This window comes from Mchenga conophoros, linkage group LG18, assembly GCF_057382185.1.
Source record: "Mchenga conophoros isolate Kocher_MC1m ecotype Shallow Benthic linkage group LG18, M_conophoros_male_GT1.1, whole genome shotgun sequence".
Lineage (NCBI taxonomy): Eukaryota > Metazoa > Chordata > Actinopteri > Cichliformes > Cichlidae > Mchenga > Mchenga conophoros.
In genome coordinates this window covers 6,928,875-6,951,174 of record NC_140543.1, presented here as the reverse complement: position 1 = coordinate 6,951,174, position 22,300 = coordinate 6,928,875, and the positions used below count along the sequence as shown (strand labels likewise).

At 39.0% G+C, this 22,300-nt stretch overlaps 1 protein-coding gene across 1 annotated transcript in view; it reads right to left on the bottom strand.

Moving 5' to 3' along the window:
* LOC146553114 (receptor-type tyrosine-protein phosphatase N2-like) overlaps positions 1 to 22,300 on the bottom strand; it is a 220,548-nt gene that overhangs the window by 188,281 nt on the left and 9,967 nt on the right. Inside the window, exons 2-3 of the mRNA XM_085256023.1 lie at positions 20,016 to 20,066; positions 4,271 to 4,384 (exon numbers count right to left, since the gene is read on the bottom strand). Of these exons, the coding sequence (XP_085112149.1) occupies positions 4,271 to 4,384; positions 20,016 to 20,066 (165 nt within the window). The remainder of the gene's footprint in view (positions 1 to 4,270; positions 4,385 to 20,015; positions 20,067 to 22,300) is intronic.

The following is a 22,300-nucleotide window of genomic DNA, read 5'->3' as shown; positions in this document are numbered from 1 at the left end:
TGCACCTGCTTTAGTTTAAGATCTTGCTGATCACTTTCAGAGCTCTGTACAGTAAAATGCCTGTTCACATTAGCAAGCTCTTGCTTCTGCTCTATAATATGCAGGTCACTGAGGGCTTCAGACTTCAGACCAAATCTTGTTGTTCTACACTGAAAACCAAAGGAGACTATCCATTGATATGCAAGATTGTGGCTCCTAAAAGATGGAATGCATGAGCATTACATTTGAGATCTGATGAAATTACTGAAATGTTTATTTAAGCATTTAATGGATACTGTTATGTCTTAATATTTGTATTTTATATTTGTTGATTGTGGCTGTGGGGCACTTTGTGATCCTTATGTAGAAAGGTGCTGTATAAATACATTTTACTTACTTACTATTTTTAATATGGTTCCTGTGCACTCTTTTATAAATGAGGCTGCTCGTCACTCCCTGCTGGAAAGCACCAAGCTCGGCGCAGCAGTGACTGACGACTGATCATTATGTGTTTGCCCTGCAAACAGATTAAAAAGCGGCAGGTGTATGCCATAATGGAGACATGTGCATATTAATTTGTACATCAGATAAGATGTTAAGAGTGAAATCATCTGGGTGAAAAGCTTCCTGCATGTTGGATCAGCTGACTGATCATAAACCGGCTTCATGTGCTAACACAGTGTCATGCTATCATGGGACATGATGCACTGAGCTTATCCATCACCTGCTTCTCCTTGGAGCAGATCAACATTTTGAAGAAACAAACTATTTTTTTCCATGAAGCTGCAGCCAAAACACCATCAGTAGCTCAGCTTATTGGGAAAACTGGAAACAAGACTAGAGCTTCCCAGTGACTTTTGCGATGTGAAAACCCTAACAGAAATTCAATGTCAAAGGGAATAAACATAAAGTATTTGCCTAAATGTCCAGATATCGGTCTGACTGTGGACTCTTCTTTCCACGTGCGCTTTTGTGAATCAGGACATCAGTTCCCATATCCTAAAACAGAGCTGATGGGCATATGGGCGTAGGATCGTGTTTGTAACAGGGAAAGCAAAAGGACAGAGTAAACCGCGTTACCTTTTTAGTGAACTAGCCGAGCCTGAAATGCAGATGCTTTAGTGTCTTTAGAGTTTTGTCCTCCCTAATGGCTTCTGCAGACAGCCGGGCCCAAACATCTCATTTGCATAATTCATTTCACTTCAGAGCTCCTGACAAATGCCTCCAAACTTGTCGCCTCTGTGAAATCGGAATATTTCTCTAGCTCTCCCGCTGAGCTCCGATTCGGAGAATTAAACCAGAGGACTTTTTTTTTCTTTTTTTGGAGAGGGGTGGGTAGAGGAAAGGGAGGAAATGCACTAAATCGAGCTCAAAAGAAGGATGGTGTAATAAAAACACGAGAGAAAAACTCCTCCCAAAACAAATGTACTTTTTTGAAATCATTCTCTTTTGAGTGGTCAAGCACAAAAGACTGGACTTTCTTTTTTTCCTGCATACATGAGGTCCTGTCATTCAGAGCAAAGCTGGATGATGAAAGGGGATGAAATCCAGCTCAGTGGGAGGTTACGCAGGTCTCTGCCTCCCTCTCGTGGTACAGCACACTAACAGCAACTTAGTGCAGCAGGAAAGACGACAACTGATCCATCTGTTCGTTTCTACACAGGCACAGCAAAGGCTGATTAAACCAAAAAGTCAAATAACAAATATTTACGCCATAATGCTCACTCGGGCCGTTCCTTCTTTCCTTTTTAGTTCATTCATTTGTGGGATAAACAGCTATATTGATGTATTACTGTAAGCATGGATGCAACAGTGAACTCTGGCAGAAAGTAAACCACTTTATAACTAATTCAATTAATCTCCTCGGAACCGTGATCCATTCATTAAAAACTCAGACAAACTGTGGTTTAAAGCCACAAAATTATATTCTAAACTTTGACAGAAAATACAGAGTTTTGTGAACAAGAGTGGAATAAATTTAAGATCTAAATCTATAAGATATTTAACATATAACTAAAGGAAAATACGTCATACAAATCTATATAGAGATATATATAACTTTGGATTATCCTGGTTGTATCATTCAAAGGCTTCAATAATTCCTTTATTGACTTTATTTGGCTTTTCTCAATCAACAAGTGCAAAACACAAACAAGTTCAAGTTCCTGAGAATAGTTTAGCTTTAATCTTTGGTCTCATTGTTCTTTGAACAACCAGGTAAAAAAGAAAAAAACATCTGTTTGACAACAGAGACAGAACGTTACATTTTTTCATCTCTGCCTTTTGTGATGAGAATGACATCAGAGTATTAGGATAATCAGGATAAGGCACAAGACCCATGAGACTGTTCTGTTTATTCACCATAAAAGCATGTCTCTATCAATAATGAATATCCATTTGACTAATATACTGCAGACTGCAGTAATGTAAACTGCACTGAATTTCTGACATTTCTGCTTTAGCAGTAATTGCCAGTGTGACTGCGACAGCTACCTGTACAGACTCCAGCAGAAAATACAATTTGAACAACTGCAAGCTTGCTGACTGGCAGCTAACATTTGGGGCAGGCAGCACATAAACTACACAAAATTGACCTCACACAACTTAATATTGTCGAAAAATTGCCGACAGGATCAGTGCGATATGACTTGAGAAGAAAAGTCTGCACCCTGCTGGGATCTGATCTGCTGCTTCACATCAGAGCTTCTTTTCTGGATGAGATGGATCAGCTCAGTGAAGATCTTCTCACTGTGCTCCACTGTTTGATCAGCAGACTGATTGATGGCCTCCACCTCCTGTTGAAGCAGCTTCACATCTTTCTCTCTGTCCTGGATTCTCTGCTGGATGTTTTGTCGACTCACCTCCAGCTCTCTCTGCCTCTCAGTCCTTTCTGCTGCAGCTGTGTCTATTTTCCAGTGCAGACATCACAGGCCACATCTTCAGGTCCAGCATAGCAATGATCAGCAGGAGCAGCTTGGAGTCCAGTCTCCTTCAACTCCTCCAGTAAGTCTGCTAACATGCTGTTTTCACCAGGACAGGCCTCGGTGTGAAGGTGCGTCTACAATGGCAGCTGCTCTCTTGTCTTTTCGTTTCTTTTTTCTTGTCTTTTCTTTAACCCAGAAGCTTTTAATGCAGTTCATGTAGTAGCTGTGTCAATAAGTAACAGTCACCAGAACCTCGAGCACACTCAGACTGATCAAAACAGTAGAATTTCCCATTAGTCCTTCTCACTACACCGCTTCTCCTCAATGGTGACAAATGTCTAAAAGCCTCACTTCACACTGTGTCTGTGCACAGTTTTAAACAACACTTACTTCTCTTCCTCTCTCTTTACTTGCTAATATGCTGTGAATGAGCCTTATGTTGACTACATCTGTGCAGGGCAGAAAACAAATAGCTTTGCGGTAAATCAGGAAGAAGAGGAATGAGTTAGCACTTATTTCTGGAATTAAATCCATCTTTACAGACTGAAAAACAGAACATGATTTGAGGGGATCCATTGTGAAAGTTTAGATGTTTTTTAATGCTGAGAAGCCACAAAAAACGAAATTAAGAGGCAATAAAATCCTCTCTGGAAAATATATAAGAAAGGTAAAATAATGAGTTTCATTTATTTCACTTAAAACTATTTAAACTTAAAATAACAGACATATTTATTTTAACACACTGCTTTATGCACACCAGAGTGTGCACATTTATAACATGCAAGTATCTCTGATTGGGTTTGAGTGAGTGAATGGAAACTAAAGTAGGAAAGTAGTAAATGTGTCGTACTGAACCATGCAGCTCTTTTTAGCACTCTCAGTGACAGCATTAGCTCAACTCCTTCTTCAATCCCTAATCCTGCCTTTAAAATCCCCTAACCTGGGGAAGTAATTACAAATCAAGAAAACACACCTGCTTCACAGGCGTCAAGGTTATTTGGGTAAAATGCACATATTATTCCCACTGTATATTTATAAATACATACTGTGGATGCATGCATACAATCTTGATCTGACCAAGTGAAAAGACATTACAGTATTTGGGTGGAACAAGTCTTGTGTTCCTATATGACAAGTTTAAACACACTTATTCTACCTTGGTTTGAAAAATAATCTCAAATCAGTTTGTGATTATATCCTACAAAAGCCACAGAGCTGAGTGTGCATATAATTTGCACAGGACCATGATTATGAAGATTATGAACTTGAAGTTGACACGGCACGCCACTTTGTGCGTGTGCATGTTCTGTGCAAACGTACATACACATTTGGGCTGAGGAAAGCAGAACATGTGTGCACGTGTTTACCTCTGTTGGAAAGCTTCTCCAGCAGCATCCTGAAGCGCTGCACTACAGATGGGGAAACATCGTAGGTGTAAATCTCCTTCACCGGAACAGAGTGACACCTCCCAAACATGCCATCTGTCAACACGTAAACAGACACTTTCAGCAGAGATTATAACTCGTGTTTCTATTTTGCATTTCACAATTTCACACTGAAAGGCACACAGTTTCTTTCAAGGGGATCTATTCTGACTGCCCTTGTTTTAAATGATGTAAATATAGTTTTACAGTGGCGCATGTTATATTAAACATGGTCAAAGTTTCAGATATTGAGGTCAGCATAGGTGCAAGTAATTCATCACAGCCAAAAATTAATCATAAGAAAGCAACCATAAAGGAAGGGTGGTTGCTAAGACTGGTTGTGTCATACAGTAGGGATTGCATCCAAACTGTGAACCAAGCAAATCTATTCCAGTTAAGTTCAAAAATAAAAATATGAATGTACTAAAGTTCTTCTTTAAGACCTAAACGTTCAGAAAACCAGGAGTTTGGACCAATAAAAAATTGGCAGTTTGAGTAAAAACTAACGAGGACTGTAAAACATAAAACATTTAAAGCAGCATATTTTGTTAGCAAACTGTTAAACTAAATCAAATTAAAGGTTGTATTGGGAGGATTTTTTTGCCCTGAACTGATATTTAATGAACTCAGACATACAAGTTTCTTGATTACCTAACAGCAAAACGCGAACCCCGGCCACCTCTTTTAATGGGTCTTTATATTTCAGCATGTGAGCGCCAACCTTAGGCTAACGTTGCTGAAAGCAAAGTAAATCACTGTTGCCAATTTATTGTGAGGGTTAGGGTTGTGATAAAAGCAAAAGTTTTCCTACAATAAAATGAATATTTAAATCCAAGAAGAAGAATCAGAAAAGCTCATGTGCTCAAAAACATGCAACGAAACTGAACTGTGTCACTTTTCACAGAATCCTTGATACTGTGATTCTGTAACAGTGTCGCACAATTTTAGGAGTATTTTCCAAAACTCAAGCAAAACACTGAACAGACAACAAACAGACACTTTAATTTCACATGGAAGTTCATCTCCTTTATCCTTATCCTCTTTTATCCTTTTATTGCTAAACATGGATCCCAATGACATGTAGTGTGACTCTCACTCACTCATACTTCCTTCCAAAAAGCCACACAGTGGGTTGTGTTAATGTGAGCTGAAGGAAAAGGAAACCGTGGGTTGAGAAAGCGTCCAAAAAAGATGAGTCAAATTACAAAAATAAGCTGGACTATCTTCTAACACACAGCCTCTAATGTCGAATTATCAACCTTGAGCTAAAAGAGAAAAGGATCATATTCTTTGTGGCTCATCAGGTTTCACAAATGCAGGAATGTAGGAAATATAAAGTTATGACTGTATATAATATCTGCTTATGCAGATCTTTTCACTGTAGTGTAGTCTGGTCAACATTCGGTGTTGGTGTAGTAGTAGTGGCACTTATAATGGTAATCGAGTGAAAATAAAGCTCTAAGCAGCAGAAATCACTACAAGAACATTTAAACATGCTGCTTTACAGTTCAAATATCCTCCTGAAAAATGTCCAACAACCCACTGTTTCAGTAATATCAGTGACAGTCTAGATTAATAAGAAATCAGAAACAGAATCAGAATATTTTAATAATCCATAAGGAAATTATGTGGGTTAGAGTTGCTCCAAGACAATTACAGTAATAGACTGAACTAATTAAATAATACAATATATTACAAAGATTACAAAATACAAGAAATAGCTCTAATATGTGCAAATAGCTCAATTCTAAAATAGTATTAAATAAGTAAAATATATATGGTAAAATGTATTTTTTATTATTATATTATACCCTATTATTATTTTAGTATTTTATGGCATATTCTGCACACATGAATCTGTTGTATTTAAACAAAAAGTTTCTGGTTACCATGTTCAGTTCTGATTTTGTCTGAAGGTTAGAAGAGAGAGTTAACTGGTTAAACACTGTGACACGATGTAAAATGGAAACTTCACTATTTATTAAATTATTCTAGTTCTGGTTTGTAATTCTTGGGATTTCAGAGGTTGAGATATTTGTTAGACCTCAAAATGTTATTTTTGTTTTTTATGTCGCCTTTTGTTGTCACCGTCTGTCTGCATGTGTGATGGGTGAGGGATCGTCTATAAATACTTGCTTCTTCTCAGTCAAACTGGAAACGGGCATTTAACGGGCAGCTAAGGACAAGTGCTTGGGCTGCACTGCTGTAATTACTCACAAATGTCTCACTGGACGCCTGTTCTTTTTAAAAATCAGACTGAAGAGTGAGATGCAGTGTGAGAGAGTGAGAAGGCAAGAAAATAAAAGATATCTGGTGATATTATCGCTGCAAACTAATAAACGTCCTTAAGATTACACATGTTTCGGGCTCTTTGAAGCTACTTTGTTGCTGAATAAATTGTGTGGAAAATACTGATAAATCTTGCGATACTATAACAGTTTTGAGTAACTTGGGACATACCAACATTACACTAGCAACTAGCGTGTCATTGTTGTTTACTTCTTTTTATATATTTTAAAGTTGTGTGACAGCATCACGACCAATATTAAAAAACAGGTATTTAAACACTGTGTGACAGAACTACCAAGGTACAGATGAGGCTTTTTGGATAAGTCAAGGATCATCTGTGATTTCTAGCTATGTTGAAGTGCCTTTGAACAACAACACAAACTCCAAGTAAGATTCGTGCAAAGATGAATAACTAGGCATGACTTTTTGAGGTCATAAATTCACATTTTTAGACTGCAGTTTTTATAATGGTTATTCTAGATGCTTCCGGAAAACTCTAACTACATTTAACAGATTGGAAAATGCTTGATCTTCTGTCTTTAAACACAGTCCCAGTACATTTGTTACAGGATGCAAGATCCAAACGCCAATACCACTTGTTCTGTATCCCGGTGACCATTTGTCAGTTTATTACAGAGTTACGTTAATTGACAGACAGTTTATTCAATTCACAAAGGATATACTGATCCAATATTTTCCTCCAAACAAACATTCCAATAAGTCGACTCAGTGTCTGCCAATAGCAATTTCCCTTTACAATACTTAATCTATATTTCTGAATACAATGCGTGTCTCCTTCAGTCCTCAGCATTGTAGGAGGACTGATGAGGCAATCTTGGAACATTTTTCTTTCCAAAGCGATCCTGATGCCTGGAAGTAAAATGGAAACAGTGAGAACTAATTGAGGCTAAAGTGATACTGCTAGTATCCTTAAGCGTTTCAAACTTTAACTGTGACAAAGTGCAACAAAGACAAACAAGATCCTGAGTAAAGTACCGTGCCACAGGCCTTCTCTCTTGTTCAGCTTAGATCTTACAAAACGCCATTTCTCTTCATTTTCCAGAAGGAACATCTTGAATTATCCCTCATAATTATGCTCATGCATATCCAAGTCTCTGCAATTTATCCCAGTTCACTGCCAGAGGGCCATAATTCAGAGCCAGACATGTCTTCTTGTGATTTATAGTCGAGACTAGAGCATTGAGAAGATTCACCGGGCCATTCTCAGAAACAGAGGCTGTATCAAGACGAAGGAGGTCGACTGGCAGTGCTGACCAGCAGCTGCTACTTAAAAATAACCTTTGATGGATGGAAGTTATATAATACACAATGCTTGAGCTTAGCAATGCCTGCTCTAAGATTGATAAAAGATATTGTCTTTGAATGTGTATGTGCTGTCAGCATGAAGTCTAATCTACATGTGTAGTACGCGGTGTTTTCATACTTGATTGTGACTGACAAAAGCTGCAGTCACAACTTTCTTCCAACTGAAATTAGATGCAGTGTTGTTGTGCATTTCTGGACTGCACCGTTGGGACACACTGGCGGAAAGCAGCAACCTCAGTCCTGCCTAATGAACTGGATTAAGACATCTTAATGGATCTGCTGCCTCTGGGGACCTGCACAAGTCCTTCCTTCGCAGACTGCACTTCACAAGATCAATGATATCTGGCATCACTTGCCAAGGATCTGGCTGCTTTTACTGGCTCAAGAAAAGTAAAGGGTTTTCCTAAATACATGTCATCAACTGACTTTAGCTCCCGTGGTTTCACCTCACTTTGCTTGGTTTGATCCATACTTTAATCCATCCATCTATCCAATTCTATTCATTTCAGTTCAGTTTTACTTATTTGGCCCCAAATCACATCAACAGTTGCCTCCAAGCACTTTATATTGTACTGTAAAGATCATAATAAAGAGAAAACCTCAACAATCAGATGGACCCCTTATGGGAAAGCAGTTGGCGACAGAGGGAAGGAAAAACTCCCTTTTAATAGGAAGAAATGTCTGACAGAACCAGGCCTGACTTATGCGTATAAGACCCAAAGGTGTTCAGAAGAACACTGATTTATAGTATCAAAACCATAATGAAACTCTATATGAGCAACATTATGTCAGTATTATTATATTCATCTGAGTGTGGGGGGGTAGTGCAGAAGGACATGTACAAAAGTGACACTTTCCACAACAGCTGTCTTTGTAAAATCTACTGGCTACAAAAGATCTCTAATGAGTACCTGTACAAGAAGACCGGATGTCAGATCAGGAGGCCAAGATGGTTTGAAAGAATTCAAAAAGCTAGCCGAGAGGCCCAAGACCACCAGGCAGGGGACAACGATCGCAGAGATGGAAAAAACTTTAATGGGGTGAACGAAGTGGTCAAACCCAAGACTTTGTCAAGTGAAGAAGACGTATATCTCCCACCAGGGATAGTATCCAGCAGCAGATTAAGCCAATGTAAGCATTCACTTAAGCCGACTAAACATTGTATGGGGGTGAAAACAGCAACTGCAGGAACTCTTCATTTGGCCACTAAATAATCCATCAGCCACCAACATGCGGTATGGCAATTTGATGAGCACCGCCCTGGTATATATAACAACAAACCTAGAGACCAAATTATCCACAGATCAACCAACCCTGGTCTAGTTTGACCTATGAGATGGTCTCCAATTTTCAAACAAATATCACTTTGTCATTAGTTTGTTTACAAGGACGTGGCTTCAAAGCAGCTCTATTATAAGATGAAGGGAGTATAGTTGCAGAAATTTCCCTCAAAAGATTCTCAAGCTACACACGTTTGATCAATAACACCACCCACACTGGCCAATTAGTCAAATCAGACAGGCATAGAGCAAATAAGCCAGTGACGGTGGGGGCTGTGTGAAATCATTAAACAAATATGCTTCCAACTCCAGTGAAGTGTTGAGCGTTAACGCCGCATCCTGACCACAGCTCCCATTAATGAAGCACTTCCTGACAGCAAAAGCACCAAGAACTTTTCTTTTTCAGGGAGGTTTTGCTTTGATCTGACTTTGAATTTTTTTTTTCCAGTGAAGCGACTTCATGCAGTGTCATGTATTAGCGGTAAAGGTTTTGATTTATACATGTTTTAAAAATGAAAGAAGATATGCTGAAAATCAACAATATGACCAGTGAGAAGCAAATTCAGATTTGAGTCAGATTCCAGACTGGGCGGGATGTCGACTGTTGAAATGGATGTTCGAGAAACAGTATGCAACAGGGCGCAGATGGGTAATGGGCCAGTAAAGCCCTGCTCCTCTCACGCCTGTTGCCATGGCAATCTCCACCGAGTGCTTTTTAGCTCCCTCGCAGCTAATCAAGGAGAAACAGGGTGGAGGGGGCGAAACAGAGCACCCTCCTTTGTCACAGGGCCTTCTGTGTGTTGTTGTTGTTCCGTCAAGAGCTGACATCGCCCATCTTGGCTGATACAAGGATATATATATATATATATATATATATATATATATTAGGGGTGCAACGATATTCGTATCGATATTGAACCGTTCGATACAGTGCTTTCGGTTCGGTACGCATATGTATCGAACAATACAACATTTGTAATTTATTTTATCAATTTTCCTTCTGACGATGCTGTCTGTGTGGAGCGCTCAGTGAATCTGTGTTCGACTACTCCGCCTAGGCTGCACTGTCGAGCACAGATCCACTGAGCGCTCCACACAGACAGCATAGTCAGAAGGAAGAGCACAGGGCAAGACAGAAGTTAAGCTCTCCTTGCAACAGGCAAATTGAACGTCATTTAGATCTGGCGTTTGGAATTATTTTGGTTTTCATGTGACGTATGACCCTGAAGGTAAGCGAGTCATGGACTAAAGTAAAACAGTATGTTGGATGTGCCATGCAATGCTCAATTACATTGGTGTGAACTAGTGTGTTAGCGCAGTTAGCTCGTTAACGTGTTGGCCGTCTAGCCCCATGCACGGAGCGATCGGCGGTAGCTCGTTAACGGAGATTTGCCGTGTTGTGGCGTTAAGGTCATTTCAACGAGATTAACCTGAAAGCACTAGTGGGAACACAACGAATATGACTGCACATTTACACCGACATCATCCTAGTGCAAAGACAAAAACAACAAGCATGCTACTAACTTTAGCCGAGTCATTTAGACAGCTGTTAGCACGTGATTCTCCTTATGCTGCTGAGAATATAGCCCAGAAGAAGCGGATAGTATAGCTTTTATTTTGGAAAGAGCCATTTCTCTGTAATAAACTCTCTTTTCCAAAGATGAGTGATTCCTCAATCAGATACAGGGCTCGCAATATCCCGACGTCCCGGAGCTAGCGATTTTTTCAGTCGGGCTACCAAAATCTATCTCTTCCCTGCCCGTCGGGCTATTGTAGGAAAAATATATGTCAATGCTTTTGCATTCTTTCAGAAATGTAGCTGGGTAATTATGTCATTGGCATCGGTGAGCCACTGTCAATATGTGACATATTGAAGTCGCGTTTGAATTTGCGCTTGTTTTTTTGCTTTCACTTTGCAATCGTGCGAACTGTGTATAGAGAGCGACAGCACTGATCTGTGAGTGATGATAATTGATGCACCAATTCCTCTGACATCGTCTTATTAATCGTTAGCTTACTATGCAAACATGACAAGTGAAATCTCCCGCAGCAAGCTTAAACATGTGAGAGGTTGATCGCGCAGAGAATCGCTGAGCTTATGTGAGTGCGCGTGTAAAAGCATTTCAGTTCTGCTGAGCCAAATAAGACAGGTCAGGGTGAAGAAGTGACAGCCAAATAAAAGCTTACCACAAAACGGAGAAGTTATGACAAATCAGACTATAGGGCAAAAAGAAAGTGCAGCTTTATGGTTTCATGGACAAAAGAATTTCTGTGGCTGCAATATGACGAGCTAAATAACCAGGGCTGCACATAAGTGGTCCGCAGGTGCGCATTCGCTGTCAAAATAAAAAACACGCACAAGGGTTAGGGTTAAATTTAAAAACTGTACTTTTGAGTTAAAATATATATTTATAATTTTAATAAATGACAAATTAAAAATGCATGAACATTTTTTTTGTATCGAAAAAATATCGAACCGTGACACCAAAGTATCGAACCGAACCGAACCGTGAATTTTGTGTATCGTTGCACCCCTAATATATATATATATATATATATATATGACAATAATTCGTTTTGGGACAAACAACTTATTATTATTCTATTAATGAGCTTGAGGTTCTTTTTTTGCATATTTATGGAGCCCTCGTAAAACATGAAGAGTTGCTGTTTGGTGTTAAAGTGGAAAATAAATAAAATAAAAATAAATAAAGAGAATCTGGTGTGTGGGGCAGGTGGTGAGTGAAGATTGAGCTGTTCTTGCCAAAAATCTCCTGCCTTTTCAATTTGCTGTGTGAGAGCACATGAAGGCACATTTCATGTTGCTTGCGGAGAACGTTCTCCCTCAGGGACTGCCGAACTGTCCAAACTGCATACGGACAGGCTGACACTGGAAGGCAAAATCCAGTGACTGGTGATAATAAAATGACATGCCCCTGGCATGACGCACTGCCTTTGGACTTGGACACTGTGCCATTTGGTCACAGGACTGTAGCCAGCTCTCATTATTATTCTGTTGGACATTGTGACACAAAACTTGATGTTTGTCCTATGTACAAGTTTAAGATCCATAGTGAAATTGCTGATGTGCACCTGCGAGTAGCGAAAGCAGGACTTTCAGGGACCTATGAAAGCAGAGGTCCAGGAGTGCACGCCCTTGAAGGTTCACCTTGCTTTTTAGGGGTGAAGTCACGTAAAGTTTCCTCAGGTAATTTGTTAAAGTGTCCTAACTTTTGTTTAGATGTTCACAAAAAGAACACTATATGGTTAAAGTAAACCAGTCTAGAAAAACACATCATATTTGCACTCTTGTACTTGTATAATCAGCTTTTGTGAAGACCCCCCTGGTCTTTTGACCTAAACTAAAAATCACAGGCTATTACTGTTTTTACACTCTTATTAGCAAAGCCACAACAGCACTCAGCCTGCAGTAAGCAGTTGAGAATAAGCTTTCTTATAGCTTAGTTAACCAATGTCAATTAAAGAGCGCCTGGAGGCCATACTCTCTGCTGGAAATCAGTATTTCTGTGCTGAGCAAGCTTCTTCAATGTGAGCTCTATTACAGCTCTGACAGTAAAGCCAAGGGACCCAATCAACACCTGGAGGGCAGCACAGACTCCTCACAGAGCGGGAGATGAAAGGCATGTTCCAACTGGACTATAAGCTTGGAAAAAACACCTTTTTCCTCACAGACGTCCACACGTTTGGTGAGAATTGTTTTTTCTCCTGGATTGCTGTCTGTCTTACGCTGATGTTCTAACACAGTCTGTACCGATGAACCTGATGGGAGCTGTATCCTGAGGAATACCTGTGTGTCGAATCCCGTTAACTTTGCGGTGCTAGGTGAAATTTGAATTTATAACACAGGACAAGCAGTTTGATGTGAGACAAAATCACCGATGTGAAGTTTACAGGATTATCTGCAATTGATTTTCACCTGTGTATTCAATCAGGTATGTTTCACTTTATGAATCACGTTGAGCAGCGTGGAGCCATTTTCATCAACATCTCATTAAATTTGCAACCTCCTAGTGAAGAAAGCAAAACATCTAAGGAGTCACACGTTGCTCTCAGAAGCTCAGTGATACACGACCTCAACAAAAAGAAAAGTCAATATTGGATTTAATAACAGTTTAATAATTTCAGCACTTTGATGTTGTCGATGGACATAATACATTTATATCCTCAATATCTAAAATTGATATTGAGCTACAAAAAATGAAAAAGAAAAACAGACTGTAAAAGATTAAAATAGGATAGGATTAAAATGAAGCTAGTTTAATGGGTTTGTAGTTTTATTATTTACAGCACTTTTAACATGGAAAGCAAATGTTCTGCTTCGATTGTGTTTAGTTGTTTTACTGCAGTCGTACTCGTTACCACTTTTATATTGAAATACTTTTGCTGGAGCTCTGCAAGTTTTACAAATATGAACCCTCCAGGAGTCTAAATCCATCGGAGCCACCCATATGGAAAAGATATATATAAATCTTATAAAGTTTGTATCTGTCTTGTGTGAAACTTGTATGAAAAGCATATAAGAGTGAAAACAGATATAAGATCCCTTGAAAAATTATATAATGAAACTTGTATGTTTTGGATACTTACTAAAACAATGTATGAAAGTAATGCGAAAGTGGCCACTTTCATGAGTAAATCATGTAAGCCTTATATGATTTACTCATGAAAGTGGCCACTTTCATGAGTAATCACATATAAGTTTTTACTATTTCTTTTCCGTATGGGCAAAACTGAGTCTTGAACCTGAATATTTTATTAGGCTGGTTGTGCATTTGGTCTGTTTTCTGAAAATGTTTTGGGGCCAAAGAGGTTTTACTTTTTCAAATACTGAAGAAAAACTTGGAAAAACTTCAGGTAGAGATTGTGAGTAGGCAGCTTCATTTTAAGGAATGAATAATAAAATTAATTGATTAACAGCTGATGAAATGGGTTACCAGAATCACCATTTCCAATTCAGATCCAGTAAGGCTCTGATGAATAATAATTAAGTATTTGGCTTTTGGATAGTCAATGGACTAAATATCAAAAATATAAATTAATAAAAAATACAATCTTTACATTATTACTTTATTAAAGTACTCACAGTTGCATCCTTACTTCAAAAACTGTTAGAAAACTGTAAGTTCAAGCAGCCATTCTTATCTCTATGGCCAGACTCAGATGCATGCTGGGGCTAAAAATGAACACCAGCAGAAGCTTCTACACTACAAAAAATGTCTGTCTGTACAGATGGTTATGTATTAAATCGCTGCATCTGACTGAATTTAGACAGTTTACCGTATACGATACGTGAAGTGATAAAATGGCCTGTTTTCATAATATTACCACTTAATTCCTGATCACACCTCCAACGGGAGTAAATTAGACCCTCTTACTTAGATAACACTGTCTGATAACTCACTACTGTGTCAGTCTGTTGTTGTGACAGGGACTTTCTGCAGCGTAATAAAGCTGACCCCGGCGTTCAATGTTCTGGCTCTAAATGCGGCAATGCTGAAATGACAATCACAATGAAAATGTCAAGTCGGCGACCAAGCTGCGTCGTGCTGCTCAGTTTGCCCGCCCTTTTTCCTTTTATACCCGCTAATGTCAAGGTCACTTGCTTGAAAATAGCAAAAAGTCCACAGAGGTGGGTGGACTCCATCATCACTTCTTACTGAACTGTGGAGTATTGCGTCAATCCATGGAAACTGAGTGATACCGTGGGTGCTCTGGACTCCTCCAGTTCTAGTTTACAAAGGGTCCAATTCACCTTACTGGGTGACTTTGCAATGTATGAAAGTTACAGTGAAGGTGTTTATTATTATTATTACTTATTTAATCTAGCAAACATCTATTCCTGATTTTATGATCCAATGTCAGGAGAGTTAAAAAACTTGTTTCGGTCATAAATTTTAAAAAGAAAAGTGTACAAACATACATGGAAATATAGTTAATAATACAAAAAAGCCTGAACTCTAGGTTACCTTTTATTTTACATAATCTTTTTATAGTGTTCATCTACGAGCAGCTGTCACCTTTTTCCAGCATTCAAATAGTTCCCAGTCGTCAGATAAAACGAACACCCTGCTTCCTGAGAGTATTGAGATATCATTTCAGCTAATACACTTTCTTTTTGATGCAGAAAAATGTAGTGAGGGAGACAATGTCCTCAGCTAAACAATATCAGGCTCAGTCAGTGTTTTGTTGTTTCTTGCAAAGAGTATATGGCCAGCTCAGGCAATCAGAGTTGCCAATCACCAACACAACAGGCTCGCATTGTCTACGGCAGCAGCTTGACAGCAGCTATTGAGGCAGGTCAGACACACTGTGCATGAGAACAATGGCTGGAGGTGCAGTCGCCGTAGCTTCTCCCCCATGAGAGCCTCGCTTCACATGACTCAGCTACGAGGAGCTTTTCAGTCTCTTTCAAACTCAAAGTGTGGCCAAACTGACAAACAGCACCCCCACAGTGATGCCAGTAAATCATTTTAATGCCCAAGTTGATAGATGCGATGTGAACACGTAAATAAGGAGAAACACATCGTGTTAGTGTTGGGAAATGACCACTCAAAAGCTGGACACCTTTTCGTCTGGAGAAACGCAGCACAGTGAACACTAAACAACCATCTAAGTGAGAGCCGAGAGGCTCCTAAAGATCTATGAAAGAGGCAAAGCAATAAATTGTATTTACTACCCAAAGGCAGTGAGGCAAAAAAACCACACACTTCACAAAACTGTGTGCACCAGTGAAATGTGCAGAAGAGCTGAGATCCTTCTCCCCCTGTTTAGCTGCTGTCTGACCATAGTTACAGAGCCGTGATGAAAAAAGGTACAACTTTGCTTCTTTTTACCATTTGAAACAGTGAGACCATTATTGGGTTGACCTGCTGAGAATGCTTTTTTTGCAAAATGTTGTCCTGGAGACACCTACTGTTACAAGAACAATAACAAAGGCGCTTTTGAGTGCTCTGGCAAGTGTTTTGTGTCGGATACGGAAAGATTTTTTCGCAGCTTTGCAAGAGTCCCAAACAGTTCCAAGACTCTGCAGGTCTGCAGCAGATGCTGTTGTTGTTTGACTCGTGAATATTAGCTCAACAGCCAACACTGCCAACTTATAAATGGTAAATGGATGTTTCATCCACCCAATTTTCACACAAAAGCGCTTTTTTTCTACATCTTAGTGCTTTCTATCACACATTAACACTCTAATGATGAACACAGTATCTTGCCAAAGGACACTTGCAGACTGGAGCAGCCAGGAATTGAATCACCAAACCATCCAATTGTTAAATATCCTGCTCTACCTCCTGAACCATAGTCAACCCTTCTCATGTAGAGTCATGCTTCGCCATGTGAGCATCACATTTGAAAACACTTTACAGTCCATCACAGCTCCCTCAGACACCATGAGACCTCAGAGGAACAGTGCTCTGCTGGCTTATCATAATAGCAATAATAATGTATACTTTATTGATCCCCGTGGGGAAATTCCTCCCAGCCCACTGAAGGAACAGTGGGCTGGGAGGTCAGTTCCTTCATCATAATTACGCAAATTCTCACGATCAAAATACAAACAGTAATTATACAATTTTAAAAAATCTTGTCTATGGTCTTCAGTTTGTGATTCTAAAGCTGGTTAACAGAAAAACAGGAGAATGCAACTTCCCTGAAGGACGTGAACTGGACTTTGACTTTGACCCGATTTTCACCAAAATTAAATCACCTCGAGCTGTTTTCAGTTTCATCATTTTTTACTTTTAAATTTTAGATATCAACAAAACAAGAAAAATAACCTTTATCATATTCTATCTTCACGCACAAGACCCCACACCCACCACTGCCTCACCCTCTGCACTGAGCTTGAGCTCTACCATCTGTATCTACCATCCCATAAAAATTAAACATGATATCTTAAAAACGACCAACGTTATACTGCTGACAAACAGATAACTAAACCGATTACATACATAAATATGCTTAGGGGCTACCAAAGAATGGGACAAGCACTAAAGGGTCAGGGCCCATTCCCACGCCATACAAGACCCACTCATGAAGTAAAACAAATGTAAAGCTAAGCTCAAAATAAAGGCAAAATTTGTACTTTATATTCTACAATTGAGGACACAAACGTCTTTCAGTACAATAGTAAATTAGCTGTTAGTATCGTAATTTTGCCACGTAACCAAAAAAAGGAAATTTCTTTGTCTGAGTCAGAGAAAGTTGCCTACCAAGGACTGAAAACTACAAGAGTGGCGATTGAGGATTTAGCTGCAAGCCTGTTCTGATGTGCGTTCATCTGCTGCTTAAATCATGCTGCACAGTTTTAGCTGGCACAGGCTCCAGCCAATATCTCCTTATCAGGCATGAAAACATACATATTTATCTAATAAAAAGGCAAAAACAAATTGGGCACATAAGCCACCAACGTTACATCATTTTGACAAAGCAAGTCATCGGGTCAAAAAAAACAAGGTTTCCTGCTTTAGATTGAATTAACCTTAAAATAGAAAAAGAAACATGATGCAGTTTATTTATTGTATACAGCCATCAACATGTTTTTACTTGTAAAGCTGCCATTTCCCTCCATCACTTCTTTGAGACCCAATTTACATGTTGCAGATGACACATGACGGATGTTACTGGAGGCAGTCACAACAACACAGACGGAGAGCCCGCCTGAGCTCAGCTAAATATAAAATCCACCGTGGACATAATGATTTTCTCACCACAGGAGACACACGCTTTGTCTTTCACTCCCTCCTGTTTTGTCAGAATAAGATTACGGAGCGCATTTTTAAAAGGACAGGAAATGACCAAGCGAATAAATCTCACACACACACACACCCTGCCGGTCAGCTGGGCACGCACCTGTACCTCCTAACAGACCATTCACATGCTTAATGACATCATAACATATATTATTCCATTCTGTTATCTCTGCTGGCTCTGTCTGTGCCTTAAATCCTGCAGAGCTGTTGATAAGGGAAGCCTGTTCTGCACAGCTGATAGCTTCCCAGTAAACCGATGCATCCTGATGATCGCTGGTTACAGAAAACAAAAGGCTGGCCATAGAGATCTAGAATGAACTCTGCAGGGTAACGTGGTTATCTTCCCACCAGACCCAGTTAAGTATGAGATAAAAACGTTTCCAGGATTCAAAAAGACATTTTCTGTGACCGGCTTTCAGGTTTTGGGCTTCTTTTTTTAAATTCTAGGTTGATTCTCAGCAGGGGTGTCTTTCCTCTCGTAGCCAGAGAGGCAGCAAGGGAAAGAGTAAGGCAGCTGTGACTGTGTGTAATTATAAAACACAACACTTGATTCTAAAGAGGGCAGCATGAATTTTCTAATAATGCACACATTGACACCGTGTTTGCATAATGTGAATAGTAAGCCAACATTTGAAAAGTTGTTATGGACAACAGTGTTGTTCAGGGGCCTTCTGACTACTACAAAGTCCAGGTGTTTTCTTAATCTGAGCACAAACTCCAGGTTTAAAAAGATAAATTACACACGTAAATACAGAAAACTGCATTTCCATCAACGGCCTCTTGATGCTGACCCCAGAAGTGAGTTAATCGTCACAAGTACTCATCTTAAAATACACAACTTCAAAGCAGAAATAAACATGTTTATCACCTGGAATAAAGAAAATTGCTTGGTGTCTATTGCTAATTCCCTCCCAGGGAGTTGAATATGTATCTAACTCAATCATGTAATATCAGACATACTTTATATCTAAAATCATAACGCATAATTGAGTGATAAGTGGTGCAACAGAACACTTGTTCTCATTTCTCTCATATTAATCTGATATTTTGTTTTTCACCAGCTTAAATCTCATTTAATATCACGGTGACTCACAGATCAACATTTCTAACCAGCTAGCTAAAGGCTAATAAATTTTCAAGGGTTGAAAGTTCAAATGTTTCAGAGCATTTTGCAGAACAAAAAGACATCAAAAACACAATGGGTTTTTTCATAATCACTCAGCAATTTAAAAAATGCCATTCAAAGAATATAGGTGTAATTTAGTTGATAGGAATAGCAAAATTTGCCATAGAGCTCTGAGTAGTGATCATAAAAGATGCATCAGAAATACTAATTTTTAAAAGTTTTGGTGTTTAACAAGTTCAGTATACCCAGGGCATCTCTCTGTTATCTAGATTTACTTACCCTAACACTGGCTGTAAGGCCAAGCTTTACATGATGCTGATTACTATCTTGCTAAGCTAACTCAGCTAACTCAAGGTTTCTCCTCTACGTTCGCATGAAAAGAGTAGTGTTGGCAGCATCTGACCAATCACAAGTCTTGATATGTACAGTGGCAACAGAGTGGCTGATTTTTCAAAGGAAGATGAAGCTGTACTATTAAACTGTATATTAATTAAGTATTACTTAATTGTATTGTTATTATTACAAACAATCATGGAACAAAGTTGCATTTAAAAATCTATATTCAATACTGATGTTCAACAGGAAAAACAAAGACATTAGATTTGACACAGACATTTAACAGAATATTGATTTGTCAGTAACCAAGGATTTCTTATCTGCTGATTTCTAATCTGGAGATATGAAAAATCACTCTGGTTCGCAGCATAAGTTACCAAGGCGATCTCCACCACTTTTGTAGAACTGAAAATCCAGGCTTAACCCTGAAGTTAGCTGGATAAGATGAAACCTCTGGACATATTTTCTCTCCTCCCAAGCATCAGAAACCATCTGTAGTGCCTTTTCATGTATACTGCAATCGATATGTGTTTAGTTGTACTTAGATAAAGCTTGCTTACCGTTGACGCAGATCTCATACGGTGAACACAGCTCGTTCTCGAAAAGGCAACCTGTTAACAGAGAAAGATACAAACAACAACTACTTAGCAGGTTCACATGGAACCAGTTTACACAGATGTTTGCAATATTACCTCTTTTGGGTATTCTCAGTCGAATACTATTTTTCCACAAATTTCTTTCTCGAAACTTTTCATGCAAATCTACTTGCATGCAAATTCCAAAAGACAACATCTGTTTGAAACAGCTCTTTAATTCTGGCTTTACTGGAGTAACTGAGATATGTGCACCTCTCAATTACTGTTTTATTTTAAGACCGCAAAGTGAGAATAAGTGACTTATTAAGACGTCATCCCTTGGGGAGTTTTATATATTGCTACATTTGTCAGCCGTGGGCAGCAAAAGCCTGCAGTTATCCAGAGTTAACTCCGGGGCGAGGGGGGAACAGGATGATGCATCGAACCAGCTCCTTCACTGCTCCGCTGGGAAAGGAGAAGAGGCAGCTATATTTTATTCTATCCACTTGGAGGAGATCTGGCAGCATACAGGATACTGTTACACTTGATGTCTCTGTGCCTGCCCGTCTCTGTCCTGCAATCTTGAAATAGCTGTGTAACATAATGTTCTGCAAACACAAACAGGATTTACAGTATTATACATTAGCAGTGTTGATTAGTTGGGCAGCAGTTGGCTCGGTGCTCTCCACGGAGCTCAATAAGAATGGAGCGAGATATTGCTTTAAGGTTTTTAATCAGTCTTCTCTGTCTGCAAACATCTGACTCAGATTCTGGTGATAAAAATATGAAAACTATCTGTGTGTATGTTGTTAAAAGAAACCTTAACCTAAAGTATCACAGAGGAAAAACAAAGTGCTGCAGAGGATTGAGTGGATCTGTTTAGTAGAAGCAGGTGTAAGCCATGTGCATTAAGTCTGCTTCCTGAAACGGCTTGACAATAAAAGCCTTCTACCGAGAAAACCTGAGAGTGTCTGATTGTTGCAAACAACAAAAGTCAGCGAGGTTAACCACACTGTAACTGTAAATCTACCACTATCCTCTACCCCCCACAGCTATAATAAATATTAGCACTACTCCTACTACATAGCACTGCACAAAACCGCAGCTCAGAAATCAGAAGTTAGACTACAGACCGTACTGCCCACGTTTCTCCAGATGATGACTTTTGGCTTTAAACTTGCACCTGCAATGTTGCTCTATTTTTTTGCAGGTGCAGCTTTGCTCCATCCACAGTGTCACACACAGATCGCGGGACATTTGGTCACCTTTTCACGATTATGGTTCAACAAACCACAATTCCCCAAATTATTCCCAATGCATATACAAGAAGCGTTCATTTTATATTAAGAATAGCCTAAAAAACGTAATTACAGATTTGACAAGAAGTGTGTGACTGTATATCTGTGTTCATTTACAACTCAGTTTTGCTATAAAAAGTAATAACTTTTTATCCAAAATGAACATTATACATTATAAAGGAACATTACAAAAGGAAAACACCCTTGAAAAGTTAGTGTAGATGTTGCACAATTTGTCCACCGGAGGGCGCTGTGCAATCTCCCTGTTGGCAAGACGTGTTTCAAATTTTACAAACAAGCAGCTGATGTGAGCAGAGTCAAGTAGAGCACAAACCAGTAATCCACCACTTATTATACCATTATAACAAGATTGTTCTTAAACAGACCTGTCATATCATCTTATTAAAAACTAATAAATAACTGCATATAATATATGCTTTGTGAATCTGATTTCTAAATCACCAAATATCAACATCAGTCTAAAAAACCTTAAATTTGTCAAGCATATTTATGAGATAAAATCTATAGAGATTTTTCTACTGACAAATGTTCTCTAAACTAGCTAGCTCATAATTAAGCTAACATGATATTAAGTGCTATAAACACACTACATAACACATTTCAGTAGGTCAAACCAGAAAAACAAAGGTTCAAAAATCCCCTCGTGTTGACTTTTATTATTTCCAGTTGACTCATTTTCAAACAGAAGCAAACTTCTAAAATATTACATGAACTTGCACGACGTGGGACGCTAAACTTACTGTATTACTGTACTGTATCTGTCAAGTGGAAAATGGCATGTATCACTGCAATGTGCTGCATAAATGTGTGGGGAACATCTAAAAGCAGCATAAATACCAGAAGCCTAATTTTTCTGTGCCAAATGCTGCGTCATAACAAGACTGTAAATGTCTGAAATATAACTTTTGTTAACAAAAATCTGTTTACATGCGAAAAGTTTACTTAGAGAAG